Below are 26,400 nucleotides of genomic sequence, written 5' to 3' on the forward strand. Positions count from 1 at the left end.
GGGACCAATCACAGAACAAGGGGGAAAGCAAGACAATGATGAGCTATGCACAGACGCATTTGATAGACATCCGTGGCACCCAATAAACAGATCTGGGCATTTTTTTCAAATACGAGAAAATTAACGTTTGGTTCCCAGACCACGTCTCATTGAGAAGTGGTGGCGCTAGCCAGGCTAGGGAGCTCAGCCAATATTCCACAAATTGTCTGCTATTTATGATTGGCCTTATAGCCTACATAAAAATAATAGAAAACCAAAGTGTAGGCTATGGCTTTCTTGAGGTTTGAAAGGTAGGCTGGTGATATTGAAAAAAGTTAAAAAAAAATATATATAGGCTAAATAAATAAATTGAAAAACCATAGCCTATTCTATGTCCAATGTTCCCAATAGTTAATTGCAACATAACCCCCTGCCCTAAAAGGAAAGCAAAAAGGCTAAGAGTGGAGTGGTCTGTACAAAAAAAAGAAAATAGAAATAGAAAAAGAATAGAAAAAGAAAGCCTAAATGAAACGGATTAAATGACGATAGGCTAGAGAGAAAGTGGTGATGACAGAGTGAACGCTTAGGCCTAATTACAGTCATAGGGTGAAAGTGATAGAGATGGGGTGATGCTTTGCAATAAAAATGTAATAATAAGGTAAACGGGATATCAGTGAAAAGGGCATGGTACTGTGTCTTTAACGCTATCCCTGCCGCTGAAAGGTTGGTTTGCTTGCATCGTATAGCGATTGTTTCCGGAGATGATACAGAAGGCAATTGTACTGTGTAGGCTACAATTAGCCCAGCGTTTGTCCCTTTGCAGCCGTCTTGTATTAAGTCTTAAATTTAAACCTATACTGATGTTGTGAGAACAACCGCATTCGCGCGTCTGACAATTTGACATGGTGAAACGGAAAAGCCAGGACGATACGCAGCCGGATTATGGCCGAGGCATCCCCTTCCCAATACAGACATTTCTGTGGCGACAGACCAGGTTTGTCCATGATCTTATTAATAGGTGGCTGAAAATGGAGGCTGTGTTTGCTTCGAGTTGCTAAATAGAGATTGAAACATTTTACACCTACAACGACGTATTTTGACCATGTCAAGGTCGACGTATTGGCTTAACCATCTTGACCATCAAACGCTCTAGTAGCCTAGGCTATATTATAGGATATCCTATGATTTCCCAGGCCTAACGTAGCAGTATAGAGGTAGGCTAGCCTACTGAAACAAACAAAAACAACAGTAAATTTGGTTGGTGATCATATTTGGGAAACCTGTTGACCACAGTGGTTACTGAATGTAAATGTAGACTAGCCTAGTCTAATGAAATCATATAACAGACCCAAACATCTAATCTGGAGGGGTAAAAAGCCACAACATAGGGTAGGTCTAAGTCTAGCCTCCGTTTTCTGTGACATTAGACATATTGACCTCTTTGGGAGCTCTACACTTTATCTTGTCAGTGTATAGTAGAATGTTTGCTGATTTTCAGTGTTTCAACATCTTGTTTCCAGCGCCTTTCTGCGACCAAAGTTGGGAAAGCAATATGAAGCATCCTGTGTGGTGAGTGTAGGTGCCCACAGCACATACATTGCTCGCACAGATGTCCCCATACTATCTTATCTGTATTTCTATTTGATACTCGTTAGTGAATGATTAACTCTTTTGCCTTTCTGATATAGGCCTATTCATGTGGCTTACTTTGCATTGAAATAGTCTAATGTTTGATGTCTGACAGATTTGTGGTAGCATAGGCTACTGTAAAATCTCAGAGGAACAGTAAAACTATAATGTCAATACTGTAACGCGGGGATCACATTTGAAATAACGAAGCGGCAGCGGTAAAGCTTAAGGCCCTGTGTCCACCAATCGCATTTTTTTTTTTTTTTGCGCCGACGCGGCTATTTTCTATAGGCCTACAAATCATGAAGTTCAGCGCTCAGTGACCTCGCGGGAAAAATCCTCGCTGCTGACCGTTTTCTTCCGCGGCGCTCATCCCATATATGATATGCACTTCGCTGTCATGTAAATGTGTCGGCCATGCATTGTGCCGTCTGTTTTATATGATTTTATCATTCGTTTCCCTGAGCCAAACCGATAGATAGGTTGTTGATAGATGACATGACGCAGCTTGGTAGTAGGTTAGGCTATGCATAAAGCTTTCCCTTCTGGAGTGCTTAGGCTTTTGAGTGGCAGGTTCGAATCCTGCTTAGGAAGCAACTTTTTCACAGATTTTTGCCTACAGGTGGGTCTCAAAAAATTTGAATATCGTGAAAAAGATCAGCCCCCCCCCTCAAATTTATTGCAAAAAGTGTATATTTCATATAAGTGAAATATTTAAAGCCATTTTTTAAAATCTTGATGATTACGACTTACAGGTCATGAAAACCAAAAATCAGTATCTCAAAATATTAGAATAAAGAGGTTATAATATAACTTGTCAACCTTTTGAAAAGAAATGAACTAATCTGACTAATTTCACTAATCTCACTAATTTCACTAACTAATATAGTTAATTTATACACTCAATACTTGGTCAAGCTGCTTTTGCACAAATGACTGCATCAATGTGCTGTGGTATGGAGGCAATCAGCCTGTGGCACTGCTGAGGTGTTATTGAAGCCCAGGTTGCTTTGATAGTGGCCTTAAAGGAACACGCCACCCAATGTCAGTAGTAATATATGTTCTTACCTTAACTTTCACGAGTTGAGTCATACCTCTCCCGTGTCTGTACATGCACTCAAACGCTCTGGTGCGCAGCGTGAGTGTACATACAGTTACACGAGTAGTTGATTAAAATGTCTACGGTCAAACAACATGAAACGTGGCGATTTTCCATGCGAGTAAACAGGAGAACTACAATGTGTGGCGCAATAGCACTTGGGAGTAGCTACTCTGACCTAGCGTAGTAATATTAATTAACACCTAATTGTAGATCCTATCCACCACAGAGTTTAGAATCCATGCTTGATCGACCCCTCAGCCTCCCCTCCCCTCTGAGCGAGAGAGAGGCACACACACACTAGAGATGCGCTGATGGGCTATTATTTCAACCATAACTGCATATAAAACTTATCATCCATCCGCCATCCATCAGCACCAAAGTTTTTTGACCAATTTTCAAAACCGCACCCGCCCACCATCCGCTGGTTGTTTTATATGGGTGATGCAGCGCTGCTGACGTCAGGCTCTTGCCTGTTCTAAAAAAGACTGATCCAATGCAGTAAATATATTAAAAGGCTAAAGTCCTAAATTGGCTATGTTGTAGCCTATCCCCAGAATATCAGCAGCAAACTCAGTCTCTGTCTCGCAAAACAGTCTCCAAATAAAACGCACATCGGCATGTTGCCTATTCTGCCAGCTTGTGCAAATATATCGTCCAAAATGCTTGATTGCATTGCATTCTCCACATTTTTCATCTACAGTAGTCATCTACAGATGTTTACACACATTCACCTCCCTAAACAGAACCAACTTCACGTTGACTTCAACCTGTGTTATATCCTAGATGGCTGGGTTATTTGGAGACTGTTTTGCAAGACAGAGACTGAGTTTGCTGCTGATATTCTGGGGATAGGCTACAACATAGCCAATTTAGGACTTTAGCCTTTTAATATATTTGCTGCATTGGATCAGTCTTTCTAGAACAGGCAAGAGCCTCACGTCAGCAGCGCTGCATCACCCATATAAAACAACCAGCGGATGGTGGGCGGGTGCGGTTTTGAAAATTGGTCAAAAAACTTTGGTGCTGATGGATGGCTGATGGATGATAAGTTTTATATGCAGTTATGGTTGAAATAATAGCCCATCAGCGCATCTCTAGTGTGTGTGTGCCTCTCTCTCGCTCAGAGGGGAGGGGAGGCTGAGGGGTCGATCAAGCAAGGATTCTAAACTCTGTGGTGGATAGGATCTACAATTAGGTGTTAATTAATATTACTACGCTAAGTCAGAGTACTCCCAAGTGCTATTGCGCCACACATTGTAGTTCTCCTGTTTATTCGCTTGGAAAATCGCCACGTTTCATGTTGTTTGACCGTAGACATTTTAATCAACTACTCGTGTAACTGTATTTAAGTCGGGAAAACGTGGATGTTTTTGATTACTTCTACGTCTGGGAGCCCGCTAGCATAGCAACATGCTAACACATTCACGCCGCGCACCAGAGCGTTTGAGTGCATGTACCGACACGGGAGAGGTATGACTCAACTTGTGAAAGTTAAGGTAAGAACATATATTACTACTGACATTGGGTGGCGTGTTCCTTTAAGGTCATCTGTATGGTTGGGTCTGGTGTCTCTCATCTTCCTCATGACAATAAACCTTAGATTAACTATGGGGTTCAGGCCAGACAAGTTGTCTGGCCAGTCAAGCACAGTAATACCATGGTAAGCAAACCAGTTACTAGTAGTTTTGGCACTGTGGGCAGGTGCTGAGTCCTGCTGGAAAAGAAAAGCATCTCCATAAAGCTTGTCAGCAGATGGAAGTATGAAGTGCTCTAAAATGTCCTGGTAGATGGCTGCATTGACTCTGGACTTGTGTGACAGAGTGACCCACACTGTCACTATATTTATAGTTAATTATGGCATGTTTTTTCATTGTACTGTAGGTGGTATGTTCCTTTGGCAGACTGCACAGATTCTGTTACTGTTGTATTCTTTCTGCCAGTGATAGTGTTATGATTTCAACTGCAGGTTCTTTGATTTAGTTTGTATGCGCTGGAGGTTGATTAACCTGATAAGGAGTAGGCCTGTTTTTTTTAATTAGTGGAGAGTTGTTTTGAGGTCTCCATGTTGCCACTCTTTAAGAAAGAACCTAGGACAAGCACAGCCAGCTATTACCTATGTTAAATAGCCTTTTTCATGATTGGTTCCACCTGTCTTTGTAATTGAAGGTCTAATGAGCTAATCAAAGCAGTTTTGTGCTGCAACCTGTCAGCTATAAATGCGTACAGGTCTTGAAATGAATGCTATTAAAAGGGTGCCCAAACTTTTGCACATCCCATTTTTTGCATTTTATTTTATTACAATAAAACTATGTAATGCTACTCTAAGAATTTTGGTCTGGAAAACACTCAAACGTCTACATCTTTGTAGGAAAACAAATCTTGTTGCTGTGATCTTCTATTATAAAGGAAGAGCAAATTGTCATGAAATCTCAGAGGGGTGCCCAAACTTTTGCATACAAAATGAGGTACTTCTGGCATTGAAATGATTTGCCATGAAAATATTACAGCTACATGCTGGTAGGTTGTTTACAGCTGTGATACTTGCAAACACAACTTGAAAGATATCCCAATATCTTGGACACTCATTGTACAAAAAAGTCAGGGTTGTGGAAAAGCTCATATTAAAGGAACCATATGTAAGATTGTGGCCAAAACTGGTACTGCAATCACTTTCAAATTACTGTAGTGGTGTATTCCCTCCCCCTCCCCCCTGACTTGAGGTTGCCAACCCGATGCCGAAACATTACTGACTTCGTCATTAGTAGATAGGTGGAGGGTGGCGCATCAGGCCAAAACACAACATGACATGACAAAACACAACATCAACATCAGTTGAGGGCTGCAACTTCACTTTTTAAATGACAATATCCTGGCTGGACTACTGTTGTCAGTGATATAAGTATTTGAAATGAACATGATTTCTTAATGTCTAATGACATACCAGGGCCATTTTATGATTAATTGAAATACATTTCTTACATATGGTTCCTTTAAGATTGAACAGTATGGATTCCATCCTATGTAAATTTTAAACAGACAAGTGATTTGTAAACTAATTACATTTTGAAGAACCTTCCTCAACCCTGGCTACACTGCTCCAAGAACTGAGGAACTCTTATCTTAAAGGGGAACTTGTGTCATGAGCTCTCTCTCTGCCTGGTAACACGCGCTGATTGAAGTCTGATGACCTCCACCTGTTCCTGCTCTGCTCTGCCTCACCCTCGTTTACCTACCAGCTGCACTGCATTCACCACTCATCATGCCCGGTATATAAAGCCTTGCTTTTCAGTCCACACTTGTCAGATCGTCTGCAAACCCGCACCAGTTACCTGCCTGTCTTACTCTTTGCCTGTGAACCCAGACCCGCTCGACTACTTCTTTGATCTCCAGCCCCGTAATCTTGACCTGCCTTCCGTCTCTCTTCTACTGAATACAGCCTAGCCCTTGACTGTACTGCTGCTTCGTTTCAATTGCTGTTGTGTGTGTGTTTTCCCAGGACTTCCCGGATCATCCAGCTCCTGCCATTGCTGCTTTCGGCTATTGGGGAACACACACACGCAGACTCTGGAACTCCCGAACCCCTGAAACCCCTGTAACCCCCCAACCCTTAAATAAACATTCTAACGTGGCGGATTTTGTGGTCCCTCGCCCTGTTTGGTGTCTGACAGTGCGATCTGACCAAACATGGACCCAGCGCACGGTCGAACCAGCATGGAAAACCGACGAACCAGAACCACCCACCGCCATGCAACGCCTGGAAAAGACTGAGAGAGAGAGGTAAACCGCAACACTGCTGACACTGCCTCCCTACTTCAAGCCGCCTACCAACAGCTTCAGCAGTTCCAGCAGCAACAGCAACAACTTGCAATGATCATTCAACTTCTCACCGCCCAGCACCCGGAAGTCTCCTGCCCAGTCCACTGCTGCCGTGGCTGCCGGAGCCCCAGAACCCAGGATCGCAACCCAGAGCGGTTCAGCGCTTACCCAACCCAGGTACGGCGTGCTCCTGACGAGCTGCGTGTCCAGTTTACCCTGCAACCCAGGACTTTGCCACTGAAGGGGCGAGGGTCGGTTACGTGATCACTCACCTGACGGGCCGAGCTCGACTCTGGGGAACGGCGGAGTTCGAGCGCCAGACCCCAGCATGTGCAACCTTCAACCTATTCGCAGAGGAGATGCTCAAGGTATTCGATTTGGAATCCACCACAGCCGGTGGCATCTCGACCCTGATGAGTATTCGCCAAGGCAGAAGGACTGTTGCGGATTACTCCATTGACTTCCTAACTGTGGCAAGTCGGAGCTCCTGGAACATGGAAGCATTGGTGGATACCTTCCACAGCCTGGCGGACTACATAAAGGGACGAGCTGGTTTCCCATGATCAACCCCCCCACTCTTGATGAAGCCATTGCTCTGGCTGTCCGCATCGACCGCAGGATCCAGGTCCGCTGTCGAGAGAGGGCCAGAGTCCATCCACCAGCACACGGAGAGTGTCCCAACTGCCCTTCTGTCCCAACCTGCCACACCGCCTAACCAGCCGACCAGTCTGAACCGATGGAGATCGGCCGCGCCTCCCTAACCCCTGCAGAGCGCCAGCGACGCATCACCTCCAACTTGTGCCTGTACTGTGGTGGTGATGGTCATCGAGTCGCCACCTGTCCAGCAAAAGGCCGGAGCTCACCAGATGTAGGAGGAATCCGGATGAGCTCAATGAACATTCCGCCTCCATCAGCCGTGAAACCCCTCATCCAAGTCTGTCTTTACCTGTCTGATTCCACCCACACCCTGGCAGCCCTGGTGGACTCTGGCGCAGAAGCAAACATTATTGACACAGGACTTGCTTTCGTCAGCTGGGCTTGGAAAGCCATCGCTGTCCACTCCTGTTCCAGCCCGGCCCTGGACCGCCACGTACTGGCACAGTTACCAGCATCACAGCCCCCCATCTCAATGATGGTGTCAGGAAACCACCGAGAGACCATCCGCTTCCACCTGCTCAGCTCCCCAGGCCAACCCCTAATCCTGGGCTACCCTTGGCTCCGCCTCCACAATCCTCACCTTGATTGGGCCTCCGAACTGTGAAAGAGTGGGGAAATGCCTGCCACCTGACCTGTTTATGCTGCCCATGCTGCCCCCGGCTCAGTACCCCCAGCACTGCCCCCCCCCGACATTTCTAATGTCCCTGAATGTTACCATGGCCTCCCCGGAGGTGTTCAACAAGACCAAAGCCACATCTCTGCCCCCACACCGCCCCTGCACGACTGTGCCATTGATCTCCTCCCCTGGGACTGCTCCACCCAATGGTCACCTCTACTCACTATCCCCTCCTGAAAGAAAAAAAAAATGGAGGTTTACATCAGGGACTCCCTGGCAGCTGGACTCATCCGCCTTCCTTCCTCGCCAGCTGGTGCCGGGTTCTTCTTTGTGGGAAAGAAAAGATGGTTCTCTTCGCCCCTGCATTGATTATCGAGGTCTGAACGATGTCATAGTGAAGAACCGCACCCTCTGCCTTTACTCACCTCTGCTTTTGAGTTGCTCCAGGGATCCACTATTTTCACCAAACTGGACCTTAGAAATGCTTACCACCTAGTCCGAGTAAGGGAGGGTGACGAGTGGAAGACTGCATTCAACACCCACACCGCCATTATGAGTACCTGGTAATGCCATTTGGCCTCACCAACGCCCCAGCTGGTATTCCAGGCGCTGGTGAATGATGTGCTGGGGACATGCTGAATAAATTGCCTTCGTGTACCTGGGCGACATCTTAATTTTCTCCAGAACTCTGTCCCAACACACTTTCGCCATGTCCAGCTGGTTCTTCAACGGCTCTTGGAGAACTCCCTTTATGTCAAAGCGAGAAATGCGAGTTCCACGCCAGACTGTGTCGCTCCTGGGATACATTGTCGCTGAAGGCAATATCCAGATGGACCCCAAGAAAGGTCTCGGCAGTTACCTCCCCGGCCAGTTCCGGGAATAGGAAGAAGTTGCAGCAATTCCTCGGGTTTGCCAATTTCTACCGGAGATTCATCCGAACTACAGCTCGTCGCCGCCCCCTCACAGCTCTGACCAGCATCAAACACCCCTTTTCCTGGACCCCAGAGGCCAACACAGCCTTTCATACCCTCAAGGCCCGGTTCACCACTGCCCCCATCACCCTCCAGATGCCGGATTCAGACCGGCAGTTCGCTTGTCGAGGTGGATGCCTCAGACGTGGGAGTCGGGGCCATACTCTTCAACGGGCAGAGGAGGACAACAAGTTGCACCCCTGTGCATTTTTTCTCTCGCCGGCTTTCACCTGCAGAGCGCAATTATGATGTTGGAGACCGCGAGGCTGTTGGCAGTCAAGCTTGCCCTGGAGGAGTGGCGCCACTGGCTGGAGGGTCCACAGTTCCGCTCCTGGTCTGGACCGATCACAAAACCTCGGATACATCCAAGAACGCCAAACGCTCTTTAACCCCAGACAGTCCCGCTGGGCCTTGTTTTTCACCAGATTCAACTTCACCCTGTCATACCGCCCAGGTTCTCGAACACCAAGCCGGACGCTCTCTCCCGCCAGTTTCATAAGGATGACGCCTTCCCAGGAACCTGCATCAATTCTGCCCGATCCCTGCGTGCCGTAGCTGCCCTGACCTGGGATATCGAGGAGGAAATTCAGGAGGCCCTCCATGACCATCCCAGTCCCAGTGCATGCCCAGACGGTCGCCTCTTTGTCCCAGAGAATTTGAGGTCCCGGGTCATACAGTGAGTCTCACCTCTGGGTTCCACCCCAGTCCAATGGTCAATCCGAGCTGGCAAACCAGGAGCTGGAGAAGGCGCCATGGTGCATGGTTTCTCGCAAACCCCAGGCTTGGGCACAACAACTGACGTGGGATAGAGTATGCTCACAACTCCCTCACCTGCTCTGCCACTGGTATGTCACCTTCCAGTGTGTGTGTATGGCTACCAGCCCCCCCCTGTTCCCCAGCCAGGAGGGAGATGTGTCCCGCCCGCCTGCCCTCAGCCTATGCCCGCCCGTTGCCGCCGCACCTGGTCACAAGCCTGCCACGCTACTCAAGTCAGCTGTCACTATGCCACTGGGGCTAACCGCCGAAGATTGCCGGCACCCGCCTACCGTGTTGGCCAGAAGGTGTGGCTGTCAGCCAAGGATCTCCCACTCATGGTGGAATCGCATGAACTGGCACCCTCGATTCCTCGCCCGTTCCTATCCAGAGGGTCATCAGCCCAACCGCAGTCCGGCTCCAGTTGCCAACCTCCATGAGGGTGCACCCTACTTTCCATGTTTCGAAAGTCAAGCCGACGCATGAAAGCCCGCTGGTATTGGGGGAACACACACTCTTGGAACTCCCGGAACCCCTGAAACCCCTGTAACCCCCAACCCTTAAATAAACATTCTAACGTGACGCTTTTGTGGTCCTCGTCCTGTTTGGTGTCTGACAACTTGGCAACTATTTCAACGTAATAAACCCGTTTAGAAATCATTTGGATGGTTAAATGACCTGTTCTGGTGAAAATTGTGACTTTCCCCGCTGCGCCTAGCATCCCCAGGCGGAAAACCAACTTTGCAACATTGAGACTACCGTCCCGGAAAGAGAAGTGAGAAACAAGAAACTCGTTTTAAATCGTGTTTCTTACCTTGTAACATCCACATAGTTCTGCCAAACTTATGCTAACCTTTCGCTAACTTGTAAACAAATCCATGTGCTTTATCGTTACCTTTTCCCACAGTTTGAAATAGTATAATGCACAATTTCTCCAGCAGAGGGGGAAATCCTGCCAAGTTTCCCTTTAACATGAATGTTAATACTTACCTTATCACTTACCTGATAGTTAGTTATACTGTCATTATATTATCATTGTCAACAAGCAATAGCAACATGTTCATGCATTGTTACTTTACTGTACACATTTAATTAACTGTATTTTATACCATTTGTACCACTTTGTATTATACCATTTTGCAATAACCCCCCCCCCCAAATAAAAATAATAACTTCGAAAAAAAAAAAAAAAAAAAAAGATGCTATATATATATATATATATATATATAGCAACATGCACCTAGCCCTGTCTGGCTTTGTTAATTTGAAACAAAATAATATTTGAGTAGATATCAATGAGACCTATGTGATACTACATCAACTACAGATAACATGTTAATAAGATAAAATAGACATGTTCTTTTCAGTCAGACAGGGAAAGGTACATTGTTGATATAAACTCATAATGAACATTTAGCAAGCTGGTTTAACTAGGCACTGCTATGCGAACTGAGCAGTTTGTCCACTTAGCTTACAGGTAAGCATAGTGCTATGTTGTAAGGTGCCTCATTTTCCGCACCGAGGGAAAATACCTAGTCCTCACAAATATGTGTGATGGGCTCCTATTAACTGTCGATTAAAGACATGGTGTTAAGTAAAATCTAACATAGTACAGACAGTCAACAACTCCATATCACAGCTAAGCTTACTACCCCTAGCTGCTACAAGCTAGCAGAAATTGAGGCAAATTAGCGTCCATTCTTACCTTCAATGCTGTGGATAAAACCTTCGATCCAGTCCCCATTTGGGGAAGTCCCCAGTCTTCATGACAATGATTATAGCATTTATATGTGACTGTAAATTATAATTTATTCAATAATATATAACTTAACTGAACATCAATACCACGTATACCTGCCATTACCTTACTTGCCATATCGATGAAATTGGTGTCGATCTTCGTCTGGTCTAGCCTGGTCCATGATGTGTTTCCGGTTGGAAAATTTACAACGAGAGTGCTGAAACTTCCGAAGCGAGAGCGAGCAGAAGACAATGCCGGTGAGCGGCCACCTGACCAGTGAACGTAATTACAGTGCATGAAAATGCACTGTACTGTTCTTCCAAGTATTACAGTGCATGGAAATGCACTGTACTGTTCTTCCTAAGCAACAACAACAACTTCTTCTTATTACAGTGCATGAAAATGCACTGTACTGTTCTTCCTAGGCAACAACAACTACTTCTTATTACAGTGCATGAAAATGCACTGTACTGTTCTTCCAAGGCAACAACAACAACTTCTTATTATTATTCCGCTTACCACTTTTTCCGTACGCAATTTCTCTTGAACAGTTTAACTTAGAAACTTCGTTCAAACTTTGTAACGTAGGTCTTCAAACGGACCAAGCTGCTATGTCTTTTCAACTTTGAAACTTTTATACTTATTTAAACTATTAAAGAAAAACTTTTTAAAAATCCCCATAGACTTAACATTGCCGATTGTGACATCATAATACGGCCATTAAGCAATTAGAATCCTATGGCAGGTGTTCAGGCCACCTGCAGCCTCAGGCTTTAAGCATACAATCTGGGTCAATTAAGACTACACATCCTATTCAACTGTTTCCTCTGCCCAAAACTGTTTCAAAATAAAAGTCCTCACTACAATAATTCACTGTTAAACAATGTAACCCATTAAACTACTGAACTTTTTACATTAAACTTTTAAACGGTCTACTTTTAAACTATCTACCTATTAAACAAGCTGTCTATCAACAACTTTTAAACTATCTACATTCAACTTTTCTACTTTTAAACTATACATTCACTAGCTGTCTATCAACAACTTTTAACTTGTCATCAACTATGTCAACACTTGTCATTAACTATGACTCCTACCCACTGTAGCTAGTTAGCATGGTTAGCAAAGTTAGCATGTTAGCATTGTTAGCAAAACTGCTAAAAATGATTAGCTAGGTTAGCTAAGCCACATGGTTAGCATAGTTAGCATGTTAGCATTGTTAGCATGCTAGTTAGCATAACAACTAAAAATGATTAGCTAGGTTAGCTAAGTCACATGGTTAGCATGTTAGCATTGTTAGCATGTTAGTTAGCATAACTACTAAAAATGATTAGCTAGGTTAGCTAAGTCACATGGTTAACATGTTAGCATTGTTAGCATGCTAGTTAGCATAACTACTAAAAATGATTAGCTTGGTTAGCTAAGTCACATGGTTAACATAGTTAGCATGTTAACATTGTTAGCATGCTAGTTAGCATAGTTAGCATAACTACTAAAAATTATAAGCTAGGTTAGCTAAGTTACATGGTTAACATAGTTAGCATGTTAACATTGCTAGCATAGTAAGCATGTTTCGCAAAACTGCTAGAAAACGTTAGTTAAGTTAGCTAAGTAACATGGTTAGCATAGTTAGCATGTTTAGCAAAACTGCTAGAAAACGTTAGCTAAGTAGCATGGTTAGCATGTTAGCATTGCTAGTACTGCTATAAAACATTAGCTAAGTAGCATGGTTAGCAGAATTAAAAATCTTAGCATAACTGCTAGCAAACATTAGAGCCATTCCAACTTTCAGTTATCGTCAAGTATCTACCTATACACAGCCATTAAACTATTTGAATATCAACATTCATTAAACTGCTAGAAAACATTAGCTAAGTAACATGGTTAGCAGGTTAGCATTGCTAGCACTGCTATAAAACATTAGCAAATAGCATGGTTAGCATAGTTAAAAATCTTAGCATAACTGCTAGCAAACATTAGAGCCATTCCAACTTTTAGTTATCGTCAAATATCTACCTATACACAGCCATTAAACTATTTGAATATCAACATTCATTAAACTTCCAGTCTGTCAACAACTTTTAAACAATTTACCTTCAACTTTTAAACAGTCTACTTTTAAACTATCATTAAACTATCTATTAAACTAGCTGTCTATCAACAACTTTTAAACTATCTACATTCAGCTTTTAAGCAGTCTACTTTTAAACTATCAACTTTTATTAAGCTATGCAACCACCATGTCTATCCTAGCATCACCGTAGTAACCATCTCTGTATTATGTTTTAACTATACATTATATTTTACATCACAACTTAAGCATTTTCATGCACTGGTAATTCCTTGGAATTGCATTTCTAGTTACAGTGCATGAAAATACACTGTACTGTTCTTCCTAGGCAGCAACAACAACTTCTTCTTCTTCTTATTATTCCGCTTACCACTTTTTCCGTACGCAATCTTGAACAGTTTAACTTAGAAACTTCATTCAAACTTTGTAACGTAGGTATTCAAACGGACCAAGCTGCTATGTCTTTTCAACTTTGAAACTTTTATACTTTTTAAACTATTAAAGAAAAACTTTTTAAAAATCCCCATAGACTTAACATTGCTGATTGTGACATCATAATAATGTCAAGTTAAGCAATTAGAATCCTATGGCAGGTGTTCAGGTCACCTGGATCAACTGCCAGTCTCAGGCTTTAAGCATACAAACTGGCCTTATTAAGACTACACATCCTGTTCAACTGCTTCCTCTGCCAAAAACTGTCCTCACTACAATATTTCACTGTTAAACAATTTAACCCTTTAAACTACTGAACTTTTCAACTGTTCAGCCATTGTAACTGTTACTTGTCATCAACTATGACTCCTACCCACTGTAGCTAGTTAGCATGTTAAACTGTTAAAAATGATTAGCTAAGTTAACCAAGTAACAAGGTTAGCATAGTTAGCATGTTAGTTAGCATAGTTAGCATAACTGCTAAAAATAATTAGCTAGGTTAGCTAAGTCACATGGTTAGCATGTTAACATTGTTAGCATGCTAGTTAGCATAGTTAGCATAACTGCTAAATATGATTAGCTAGGTTAGCTAAGTCACATGGTTAGCATAGTTAACATTGTTAGCATGCTAGTTAGCATTGTTAGCATAGTTATCATTATAGTTTTGACTATTAGAAAACATTAGCTAAGTTAGCTAAGTAATATGGTTAGCATTGTTAGTATAACTGCTAAAAATGAATAGCTAAGTCACATGGTTAGCATAGTTGGCATTGTTAATATAACTGCTAAAAATAAATAGCTAAGTCACATGGTTAGCATGTTAGCATTCTTAATATTTTAGCATAACTATTATAAATTATTAGCTAAATTAGCTAAGTTACATAGTTAGCATTGTTAACATAGTTAACAGCATTAACATTATTAACATTTAAAAAAAACTGCTAGAAAACATTAGCTAAATTAACTAAGTTAAGTAACTTGGTTAGCATTATTATCTTTGTTAATATAGTTAGCATAACTACTAGAAAACATTCCAACTGTCAGTTATCGTAATCAACCATAGCTAAGTGACATGGTTAGCATAGTTAGCATAACTGCTAAAAATGATTAGCTAGGTTAGCTAAGTAACATGGTTAGCACAGTTAGCATGCTTGTTAGCATAGTTAACATTACTGCTAAAAATGATTAGCTAGGTTAGCTAAGTAACATGGTTAACATACTTAGCATGTTAGCATGCTAATTAGCATAACTACTAAAAATCATTAGCTAGGTTATCTAAGTCACATGGTTAGCATAGTTAGCATTTTAACATTGTTATCATGCTTATTAGCATAGTAACTTGGTAAGCATTATTATCTTTGTTAACATAGTTAGCATAACTGCTAGCAAACATTGGAGCCATTTTGTTAACTGTTAGTTATCGTCAACTATCTACCTAAATAATTTAACCATTTAAATTATCAACCTATTTAACTGTTCAGTCATTCCAACTATATTAAACCTTATCTACCAAGCAAATAATTTAACCATAAACTCCATATTTGTACCTTTTCATGCACTGTATTTCCTTCAGGAAATGCTTTTCTAGTTGTAATTTTTGTGTTTGTGATAACAGGTTTATTCACGACGAGATTATTGTCCACTGCTCATGTTTATGTATTTACGCTCTCGATTCCTATATCTACACTCGTTTTCATTCTTTATGCGCTCGCATAATTAAGGCAGCTATCTAACGCCATAGAGGTCACCTGGTCACTTTCAATCCCTGTGGAGGGAGAAGGTGAGTCCTCTGGATTGCACATGTTGTGCGTACCTGACACTGCTGTGAGTGTTTAGGAAGATTGTGCGGTTATTTATAGTCAAATGTGTGACTCTGCATTTCTTTGTATTTTGTCCAGTCTATGAGTCATTGTTTTTTGTAATTAATATAGGTTACTTTTCACGGGTGTTTTCAGAGTATATCCGCTGATTCAATAAATCTATTTTACCCCAAAACCTGTCTGCTTCTCCTGGACCACAAAGTTACATTATCACAACTTGATTAAACACAGTGGACCAACACCACCAGATGACATGGCACACCATCACTGACTGTGGAAACATCAAACTGGACTTCAAGAAACTTGGATTCTGTGCTCTTCCTTCAGACTTTTGGGACCTTGATTGGATCCTGATATCTCTTCTTTTTCTCTGATGTCTCTTCTTAGCCTAGGTAAGACGCTCTAAAAAAAAGCGGCTATTGATTAGGGGTGTAAAGATTAACCAATACGTATCGGTATCTGTTTTTAACGTGTAAGATACGGCTACATCGATACGTGAAGCCCCAGCGCGAAATTAAGAATTTACAGCATTCCTAAACAGCAACTATAGTCTGTAGAGTAGCCTTACCTTTGATGAAGGGATTTCCTTAATGTTAAATAATAATTTGGCCCTTGCTGCTAAAACGATGCATAAATTATTAGCCAATGATTTTGTTCATATTCATTCAGACTTGTGGCATTTTATAGCCTAGAAATCTAGATCGCACCCTAGCGCGCAAATTAATTTGCTCAGCCTGTATACATTTCAATGATATAGGATGGCCCGCCAGGCTAGGCATTTTAGGTTTCTGCATTAGGTCTACTGTTGGAACAAAATAAGCCCTGAGAGTTAATTGATTTGTAGGCCTATTTTATTCTTGTAGAGTAGGCTAGGCCTATATGAGAAAAGGCCAAGAGTGTCTTAAGCACTGTTTTATTTTATTTCGGTATTGTCTTACCTCAACAAGGCTACAGCTCCATGAAAACAATCAGATATAAAATCTGTAAAGTCTATAAAAATGTATTTTTATGTTGTATTTGGCTGCTGTGTTTGACTGAAATGTAGACTATTTTTTTTCATTTCAATACAGTATATGAAACAAACCTCAGTTTAGATAATCATATTCACACATTTTGTTGCCTAATTGACAACCATGATAATTGATAATATAAAATGAATGTGCACCTTGAGCAAATTATAAAAAATCTTTCAGAATGCTTTCCATTCTTGAACTGCATCGAATCGCATCGAATCGTACTGAATCGTTTTTTATAAACATGTATCTTTTCTTGTATCGAATTGTGCCCATGTATCCAGATGCGAATCGTATCGTCTTTTACATGAGAGATTCACACCCCTACTATTGATGGTTAAAACGTGCAAGAACTAGATGTAATAGGCCTAGTTGCAATTGAGGGCGCTGTCAGCACAAAAGACGTGTTTGGTGGACACAGGGCCTAACGCAACACACAGACCATAATAATTCAAAATAATTTATATGTCGTTCCTAAGTTACATGAGCGGTCTACATTTGCGTCACGTTTTGAAAGTTAAGGGCCTGTGTCCACCAATCAAGTTTTGTGCACTGATGGCGCCCTCAGCCTCATTTTCAGAGCGCTTCGGTCAAGTGTTTATTGTTGCTAGACTGCCGTCGTCGTGAGCGAAGTGACATTGATGAGCCCAGCGCTGTTCTAAAAGTTGAACATGTTTCAACTTTCAGCGCTCTGAGCACTGCAGAAAAAATGGTCAGCACCGAGGGTTTTTCCACCAAGGGCTCTGAGTGATGTGAATGTGAACTTCATAGGATTTATATAGAAAATAGCCACCATCGGCGCAAAAAACGTGATTGGTGGACACAGGCCCTAAACCAAGTTCAACACTCAAATTGTTAGACGCTGCCGCTCAAACTGTTCTGTTGCCGAATCATAGCGAACAATAACCTAACCCTAGGAGATCTGCCGCTTGCCACTGGTCAATGTAATCCCTGCTCATTGATGCCTTTTAAATGTTTTGCTTATATCTCTACAGTCATTTGAACGTGTGTTGGTGGAGAATAAGCTCCATGGCCTTTCCCCTGCATTGACTGAGGCTATCCAGAGCATTCCTCGTCATGAGCTGCTCCAAGCAGCACTGCCTCATGTTCTTCACTGCACTGCCATATTGTTGTCCAACAGAAACAAATTGGGTAATAGCAACATATACGCACTTTGGAATATTCTGTTGAAAGCATAAACTACTGAATCTATCTAGAGTAACAGATCATGGAATAAATTCATGAACGATAAAAGGAATGACGGTGGTCCTTGGTCCTGGGCTGACATTTGTTAATGTTACACTGTAACATCGTTTCTCGACTAATGGTTGGTAAAAATTATAGAGCAGGCATGCGATATTCTTTTAGACTGCTATAGGTTCACCACTGTGTTGATGGGCGTGAACATGTTGCAAAAAAGTGTAGCAAAAGACAAAACAAATTTCCCTCCAAAATGTCCTTCTGGATTAATAATGATCTATCTATCTATCTATCTATCTATATATATATATATATTATAGTTTATTTTTATCTATCTATCTATCTATCTATCTATCTATCTATCTATTTTTCTATTTGTGACATGTACTGTATGTTCATATGAACATTCATGTTCTTTCTCTTTACTCTCGCAACCAGGTGCCCTTTCTGGTATTAAAATGTGGTAGATTCATTTAGCATTAAAACTCAGTTGTACCAACCTAATTTTATACCCTTAAAGGTAGTGTGCTCGGTACCCAACCCTACAAACCAGTTCATCTAGCAGTAGTAGTGATTAACTTTGCCATATTTGGTGAAACTCCGTCAAGTCATTTAGAAGATATAATGCAAACACTGTGTTACATATAGGCCATCTTGCCTTTTACCAGACAACCTTGAGTAAGAAATCAGTCCATGTATCCTTTGTAGTGATAAACTGTGCAAGTTTGACAAAGATCCTTAAACTCTGTTTGAGCAAATATTGTGCTGAAATGGACAAATCCACACATCCACAGACCTTGAACAACAAGGCTCTATGTTAAAAATGGCCGGAGTTACCTTTTAACTGTTAAAGTATGTATTGTTTAGTATTTACAGTTTTTCTCAGTCGCTTTGGTGCTTTTCTCACATCACTATTAACATTTGCACAGCAGTTAGTGCATTTCTCTAAACAATTAGTGCAATCTGCAAAACCTAGTGGATAACCTGCAAAAGCACGTCACTTGCTCAAAATGGATAGTCCATTCCTCAAAAGCAAGTATTTATGTCAATGAAACTGCCAGTGTCATCAAAATGAGAAGTCTTGATACCATCGTTTATGAACAAGATAGTCAAATGGCTTTGTCATGTTTTCATTACGACAGTCTATGCTCTTTTTCCATGCAAAAAAAGGTCAGAACTCGATGACACTACCTGAAAATGGTCAAGACAGCGCTATACAGTACTTGTACAGCCATTTGAAAACTACAGTAAAGTTACAAATTGCTGTAGTTAGGGGAGTAAGTGAGTACAAGACACTGAATATGTACGTTTCACAGTTTTACTGTATATGCTCTTTGCAATTCTACAGCATTGTGACAGAATAACTAGTTCACCAATTTTGTATAATGACTACAAGCAATGAAATGAAGACTATTAGTTTTATTGGGAACGACTATTCAGCATCCATAAGTATAGTTCATTTTGACTGACATGACAAAGCAACTGATACATGTTCAAAACCATATGCAATTTGTTCAGAGGAAGGAGAAATTGCTACTATGATGTGCACAAATGACTAAATGTTGTGGAGGTTGAACTAATAGTTATGAGAATTTTCATTCTGATCTGAGAAAAACACAAAAGCGACTGAGAAAAACTGTAAGCAGTGCACAAAGAGCAGAGCCAATAACTTCTCCAAGTCCAACAAAAATACACAAGGCCAAAACAAAGCAAAACAAAGCCATTGCCTGAGACATTGGTCTATGAACGTGCTAGCATTACATGGTGAAACTTTAAATCCATACGGTCCTACATGTAAGGGCATTTTAAAAATTAATCTGTAAATAATCTTTTATTGCTTGAAACAAGATCTATGCATATTGTCAATATGAAATATGTGACTGTAAATGATTTGTGTATGATTGTTTATGTGTGTACATGGATATGTCTGCAGGGCACCAGGATAAGTTAGGTGTGGCAGAGACAAAGCTCTTACACACATTACACTGGATGCTATTGGAGGCTCCTCAAGAGTGCCCTCCAGGGTATGGGCAGGGAGTTGGCAGCAGTCATGCTCTCCTGGCAAACCAGAGTGCCGCATTCCCCAATGCCTCTACAGAGGAGGATGAGAATGTCCGTTTCAAATTGTACCAGCGCAGCATGGCCACTGTTGAGTTGTTCATATTTCTGTTTGCTCCTCTCATCAACCGAATAAAGGTAAGGATATGGAAGGAATTTATATACTGTGTATGTGAACGTTTAAAGTTATATACTGTGTTGTGAACGTTTAAAGTTCTCAAACTATGAGAGTTTTATGAAGTGTTGGAAAAAACATCTGAAATGACCACCATTATAACTTTTACTCACCTGGTGAGAACTGTGAACTCTGTGGGCCATGTGAACCCATTCTATACCCATCTAGTTAAAAATGAAAAAGCAAAAATGAGGCATTGTAATCACGGGTATCTTTGGCTGACAGGTTCAAAACGGCATGGAATTTGAAATGTAGGATCATTAAGACACCATCTGAATGCATAAACCATACAATAAATTAATATATGTACATTTAGTGACTGTACACTATGCAGGCACACATGTACACACAAACACACACACGCACATAAACGCACACCACACACACACACACACACACACACACACAGACACACAGGTATTAAGACAATGTGGTGCCCCTGGGCACTATACCCCACCCCGTTACCCATGCTGCCCTCCTGTCAAAAATATCGGACATAATACATAATATCAGACGTAATCAAGGGGATTTCTCATTTAATGGGCATGGGGCCGCACCCCCATCCTAGCCTGGGTGTTCCCATGCTGCCTTGCGCGCGATTTGATTCACGCTGCTAAGGCAGCCTGGAGACCATGGAGCAAATTTTCGCCTGAGATAGGGAACCAATCACAGAACAGGGGGAAGAGCAAGACGATGATGAGCTATGCACAGACGCATTTGATAGACTGAACGTTTGGTTCCCAGACCACGTCTCATTGAGAAGTGGTGGCGCTAGCCAGGCTACCCCTATCCCTGAACCTTACCAAGACCTTGTCATTTTATGTGTAGACAGACCCATGGCCCAGAGCCTGCTTTATCTGTCTATGATCTGCAGGGTTAGGGCCTCCTCGACGAGGAGATTGCTGGTCTGCGGATCATATGTGGCACAATTGAATGGTATCATGGAACCAAAAAAAAAAAAACTAAACATTTTCCAGATTAGGAAATATTAATTAATTTAGTGTTATCTAATAAAGAGGCATAACATTAGTGGGTTGTGGTGTGAGTGTTCATTCAATGTGTGTGCGCATCTGTGCAGGTGAAACTGTTGAACCACTGGAGATAATTTCAATTTCTTTATTAAGGGATAACCCCTTGAGATGAGGCATCTCGTTTCCTAGGGGGTCCAAAAAACACCAAACACATATATTACACACACGCATACATCCACACCAAAGCTCTTCATCACTACAAGCTACAAAGCAGTCCAACCTCTCTAACCTAATAGATTTATGTTGGTAAAAAACAGAAATTAAATTTGTAATGCATAAAAAATAAAATACAAATAAAGGACACAGGAGAAAACCACAATTGAAAATGAGTTAAAGTAAATAAAATAAGTAGAAGTAAGATAAATAAGCAAGGATATGCACATCTAATAAATACAAGTACACAAACATAGGCCTATAGATAGATTTTTGTTTTTTTTTTGTTTTAATAAGTCAACCACCAGGAAAGCATGTGCATTGGTCACATGATTGCAAAAAGGTTAATAGGGATGACTTAAAAAGGGGAAAAGATGAAGTAGATCTCAATGAGCTGAGTAGACTATTCCAGTCAGAAGGAGCTTTAAATTTGAAGGCACTCCTCCCTATTTCTTTAGATATACTTGGAACAGAAAAAAACAAATGATGTAGAAAAGATGTCTAAGCCCATAAGTAGACCGATATGGATTAAAATAATTTTGTAAATAAGATGGATAATTAAAGAAAAAGCATTTATAGATAAACTGAAGCCAGTGTAGTTGCCGTCTGGCCTTAGGTGATAAGAGATTCAGTTGCTGATACATGTGACAATGGTGGGTAAGGTATGGACATCTAAACACAAATCGACAGAGGCTGTTGAAGACAACATTTAAAGATTTCAGATGTGATTCTGTTGTATTCATATACACAATGTTTGCATAGTCAAGGATGGGAAATAAAAGCTGTGTTACAATTCGTAATCTGATCTGTTGAGTGAAACAATTTATAGAGTGATACAAGTGTATAATGTGGGTAGAAGCAACAAACAACGTTATTTAAAACAACGAATGAAACGGATTCTTGCTGTTCATAAACACAGCATAGAGACTGGCTAGTCTAATCCAAAAAATGGAAAAAGGTCTTTCAATTGACACTAGTTAAGCTGGTATAGCCTATGCAATACAATTACCTTTGCAATAACGCTTTATTGGGGTAGGCTTCAAACATTTATTTTGAATTTGAGCGTACAGTTTTGACATTAGCCCAATCTATGTATTTTACATTTCCTTACAAAATATAGTGTAGGCCTATGCATTAATAACCTAGTGATACAGGCTCACTATCGGTCTCACCTAGGGTACTCAAATTTAGGCTGTTGTAGCCTAAATGAAAAGATTAATGAGCATAAATCACAACTTGTTGTAGCCTAACAGAGGTAAATATCGTAGCAAAATAGCCTATGGTGATGACGCCTTTTGAAACATTTATTTCATTCTCGCTGGAGTGAACGCAGAACATGGGCTGTTGCGCAAACAAATGAATTAGGGGGATGATCTGCATCTCCGTTCTCCAAAAGCTATGGTTTTTAGCCCCAATTTTTGTGAATGGTTGGCACTGGCCCACTTGCCCTTATGAATAATCCGGCCTTACACACTCACAGGTACGCACACACTCACATGCACTCATGCACACACACACATAGACACACACACACATACACACACACACAGTAGACATGCAGGCATACGCACGCAGATGCACATTCACAGGCACACACGCACAGATAAAGTAACAATAAACTAACTCAAAAATCTTAATTCTTGATTTCGCTTACAAACTGGTGGTTTTATGCGTTCACTAAACAAACATTATGGAAATTAAACACCACTTTTCCATCAAAAAGCTTGTTGTAAAAAGCATCTTGTTAGATTTAAGACCTAGGTTCGCTAGCTCTGTGCCTGCCTGTGCGCTCTATGGTGGTCTCGTACAGGTACAGGTGGTACAAGTTGTGGTACTTTGTGGTACTTTGGTTTTGTACAGTGCCTTCCGGATACATACATATTTATGCACACACACACATATATACATACTTATGCACACACAGATACATTATGCACACACACATACATACATTCTTATGCACACACACACACATACATACTTATGCACTGTAACGTGACTGAAACCAGGACAATCAGACATTCCTGAAACTTTGGGTAAATTTGGTGGGCTAGTCAGACGACTAGGTAGAGTAGTGGGCTGGGGAGGATATGGAAAATACGCATTTTGCGGAGTGGCTATATTGGGTGGAGCAAGAAGACTAAGATCCAAAAGTGACTTGGAATGAGTGGAATCTAGCTGATCACCTTGGGCAGACATGATTCATTAATAATGGTCCTCACTGAGATGACTTAAGGGAATGCTACAGTGAATGAACACCCTATAGTGCACAGTAGTAAAGGCCACAGATTAGAGTATCTGCTGAAAAAAAAGAGCAGGAGAGGGTAGAAAAAACAGCAGCAGTACAAGAACTATACTCTTATGAGATTCCCACAATATTGCATTCAAAACACACAGTTCATTAGTTAATGATTAACAATAAACATGGCAGAGAAATTCAGTAACTCAGCACACTGTTTCACAATGGGTGGATGTGTGTGTGTTTTTTTTAGTCCATGTTCAAGTCCACATAGTCCAATGGAAAAAAATTGAATTCCTTTTTGTTTGATTCAGAAAAAACGCAAAGCACAAAGTCACTTAAAAAATCAGAAGATTTCAGAGTTCAAGCTCACCGATGCAGTGAGGTTAGAGTCAAAGTGAAAAGTAGAGGTTCAAAGTCTCAAAGTCTTCCAAAGTTAGAGTAACATAGCCTAGTGCAGAGTCTCACTGTCCCTTCGTGGTCGCCATTCTGTAACGAGGAATTTAAATGGGATTGGGGCAGCGGTAGGTATTGAGGGCAGGTGAAAGGGTTTTTGGAGGCTACAAACAGGCTTAGGGAAACCGGTCACAACAGAAAAAGTTTGTATCAAACCCGGCATCCAGCGCTGTTCGTCATAGAAAGCTCCTTCTCCCTGTGTCTTGCAGAATTCTCGGAAACGGATGTCGGGTCCAAAAGTGCTCCCAGGGCATAGAATAATCCACCAGAGTATCCCAATAGAATCCATACGATCCTTTCCGTTCTCAGTACTTCTCTCTTGCCGCAACTCATCCGCCATCGGCCCACACTCTCCCCGCCACAGACTTCATTCAAATAATGACACACAAACAGACCCCCTCAACTGCCACCAGTCTACGCCAAAACCCACCAGTTACTATTTAATTAATATATTATTATCATTATAAGTAGGCAGGCATAGCTGACCGCTACAGCACGCACACACATACATACTTGCAAGTATGTATGTATATGCCAGTATGGTTGTATGCAAGTGCTAGTACCAGTATGTATTATGTGCATGTGAAGTATTCATTCATCACCTACACCTCTCCAGAGATAAATACCCTGGATTTATGGCCCATGATGATTACACTACCTGGCCAGCTAGACAGGAGCTGATCATCATTTTTAATTCACTGTTTATCTTGTTGCATAATATGTTTAACAAGTGTTTAAAGTTTAGACATAGATTTAAAAAATGCAGAATTTGACCTAACATCTTTGCCCTGTAACCTGTTTTGTCTGTATGTGACCATTAACTGCATTTCACCTGTATTTAACCATTTTGCATCCACTGCAGGAGTCAGATCTAACCTTTAGATTGGCCAGTGGCTTGGTCATTTGGCAACCAATGTGGGAGCACCGTCAGCCTGATGTACCAGTTTTCTCTGCCTTCATCAAACCTGCACGCAGCATTGTAACAGGTGAATAGTTTGAGATGAAATGTTAAAAAAAGTATTGAATACAATAGCTCCCTGATTCATAGTTACCTTATTATGCACACTGTAGAAACCACTAGACTTTTTATACTGCAAGTGGGCATGTGGGTAGTTTCATGATCAGGGCAATCATGTTTGTGTACCTCAAAATATGTGATTATGTTGGGTTGTATGTTGTTATTAATAACTAGACTTAACAGCACCTAGACACCTTGAAAAAAGGCAAAAGTACCATTATTGGCCGTTATTTTCATCCTCAGATTCACATTGACTCTTGAATTTCCCCTATCTATCATATCTATCTATCATCTATCTATCATATGAACAAAGTTTTACCCTTAACAGTTTTTTTAACAACATAACATATCCAAAATCATTTTGATGGCACATAACCTCATAATATGACAAACAGCACTTCTGGCATTGTCTGAGCAGCCCTCTATATGCGATTAACGACCTAGCAACGTTCTGTGTTCGGGTAGGAACACTGCGCCCCTTTTCTGGTTGTAAAACTATTCAAGAAAGGACTTTAACTGTTTGTCAAGGGATTGACTTTCTTTTGCATTTCCATTTTGCTACGTGGGTAAAAACAACTGAAGCCAAAAGAACATCTACTGGGATCAAACTGTGCCCCTCGCAAAGTGACAGTAACCCTGGGACCATGGTAAGTGATGTTTACAGCAATGTACCTTTCCTACTAACTAACTGGTAAAGGTGCAGTAAGCGATCGTAGGTAATTTCAAGCCCATAACATTTTGGGTCACATTCAGCAATCATCTCCTCACAATACGCTAGCTGCCCATTCCGTGAGTACACTGTATCAAATGATCTCTGTAGGCAGCCCAGGCTCCAAAAACTGGAAACAAAGTGGGGGCAGCCTGTCCCCTAAACAAAAACTAAACCCTGTGTGGAGTTTCTCTGGCAAAACTGAAGGGAAGGGTGAGCTACCCCGCTGCTGTGTTTAGTTTGGTCCTTGGTTAAAATGTAATGTGTTGTTTTGGACAAAAGCATCTGCTAATAAGTTTAAATATAAATATAAAGAAACATGACTTCATCGCTAACTGCACCTTTAACCACAGTAACTCACAGTGTTGGGCAAGCTACTTAGAAAATGTAGTGAGCTAAGCTACCAGTTACTCTGCCATGAATGAAGCTTCACTACACAGAAGCTACCACCCAGTCAAATGTAGCAAGCTAAGTTACACAAACACCGCAAAAGTAGCTCACTGCATGTGAAGTTGCGCCAACTTAACATGGCAATCAACTTGAGAAACTACTACTATGTTTAAATTACCAAATTCATGCAAAGTCAATTCCATTGGGTTATCAATATACATGCCAGAGTCACTATAATGAATTAAATCAAAGACCAAAGATTGCTGGGATTCCATTTATTTATTAGAACCTTCCAGCCAGTAAAGAATAATGCCTGGAGTAATAGCTTAACAAACAAAACTACAGATGTCAAACCATCCACAAGGACATAT

At 41.3% G+C, this 26,400-nt stretch overlaps 1 protein-coding gene across 18 annotated transcripts in view; it reads left to right on the forward strand.

The window, feature by feature from the left end:
* The first annotated feature begins 669 nt into the window (after nt 1-669).
* The window catches only part of LOC125310846 (protein unc-80 homolog), a 285,921-nt gene continuing 260,190 nt past the window's right edge, over nt 670-26,400 (forward strand). For 17 of the 18 annotated variants that reach the window (XM_048268576.1, XM_048268580.1, XM_048268585.1 and 14 more), the window contains exons 1-6: nt 671-973; nt 1,500-1,548; nt 17,596-17,752; nt 19,734-19,996; nt 24,775-24,898; nt 25,513-25,577. In XM_048268576.1, coding sequence (XP_048124533.1) covers nt 882-973; nt 1,500-1,548; nt 17,596-17,752; nt 19,734-19,996; nt 24,775-24,898; nt 25,513-25,577 — 750 coding nt within the window. In that variant the 5' untranslated portion in view covers nt 671-881. Of the gene's footprint in view, nt 974-1,499; nt 1,549-17,595; nt 17,753-19,733; nt 19,997-24,774; nt 24,899-25,512; nt 25,578-26,400 lie in introns of all 18 variants that reach the window. The other variant, XM_048268581.1, reaches the window with a different exon arrangement.

The sequence above is a fragment of the Alosa alosa genome, chromosome 17 (assembly GCF_017589495.1).
Source record: "Alosa alosa isolate M-15738 ecotype Scorff River chromosome 17, AALO_Geno_1.1, whole genome shotgun sequence".
In the NCBI taxonomy this organism is placed as follows: Eukaryota; Metazoa; Chordata; class Actinopteri; order Clupeiformes; family Clupeidae; genus Alosa; species Alosa alosa.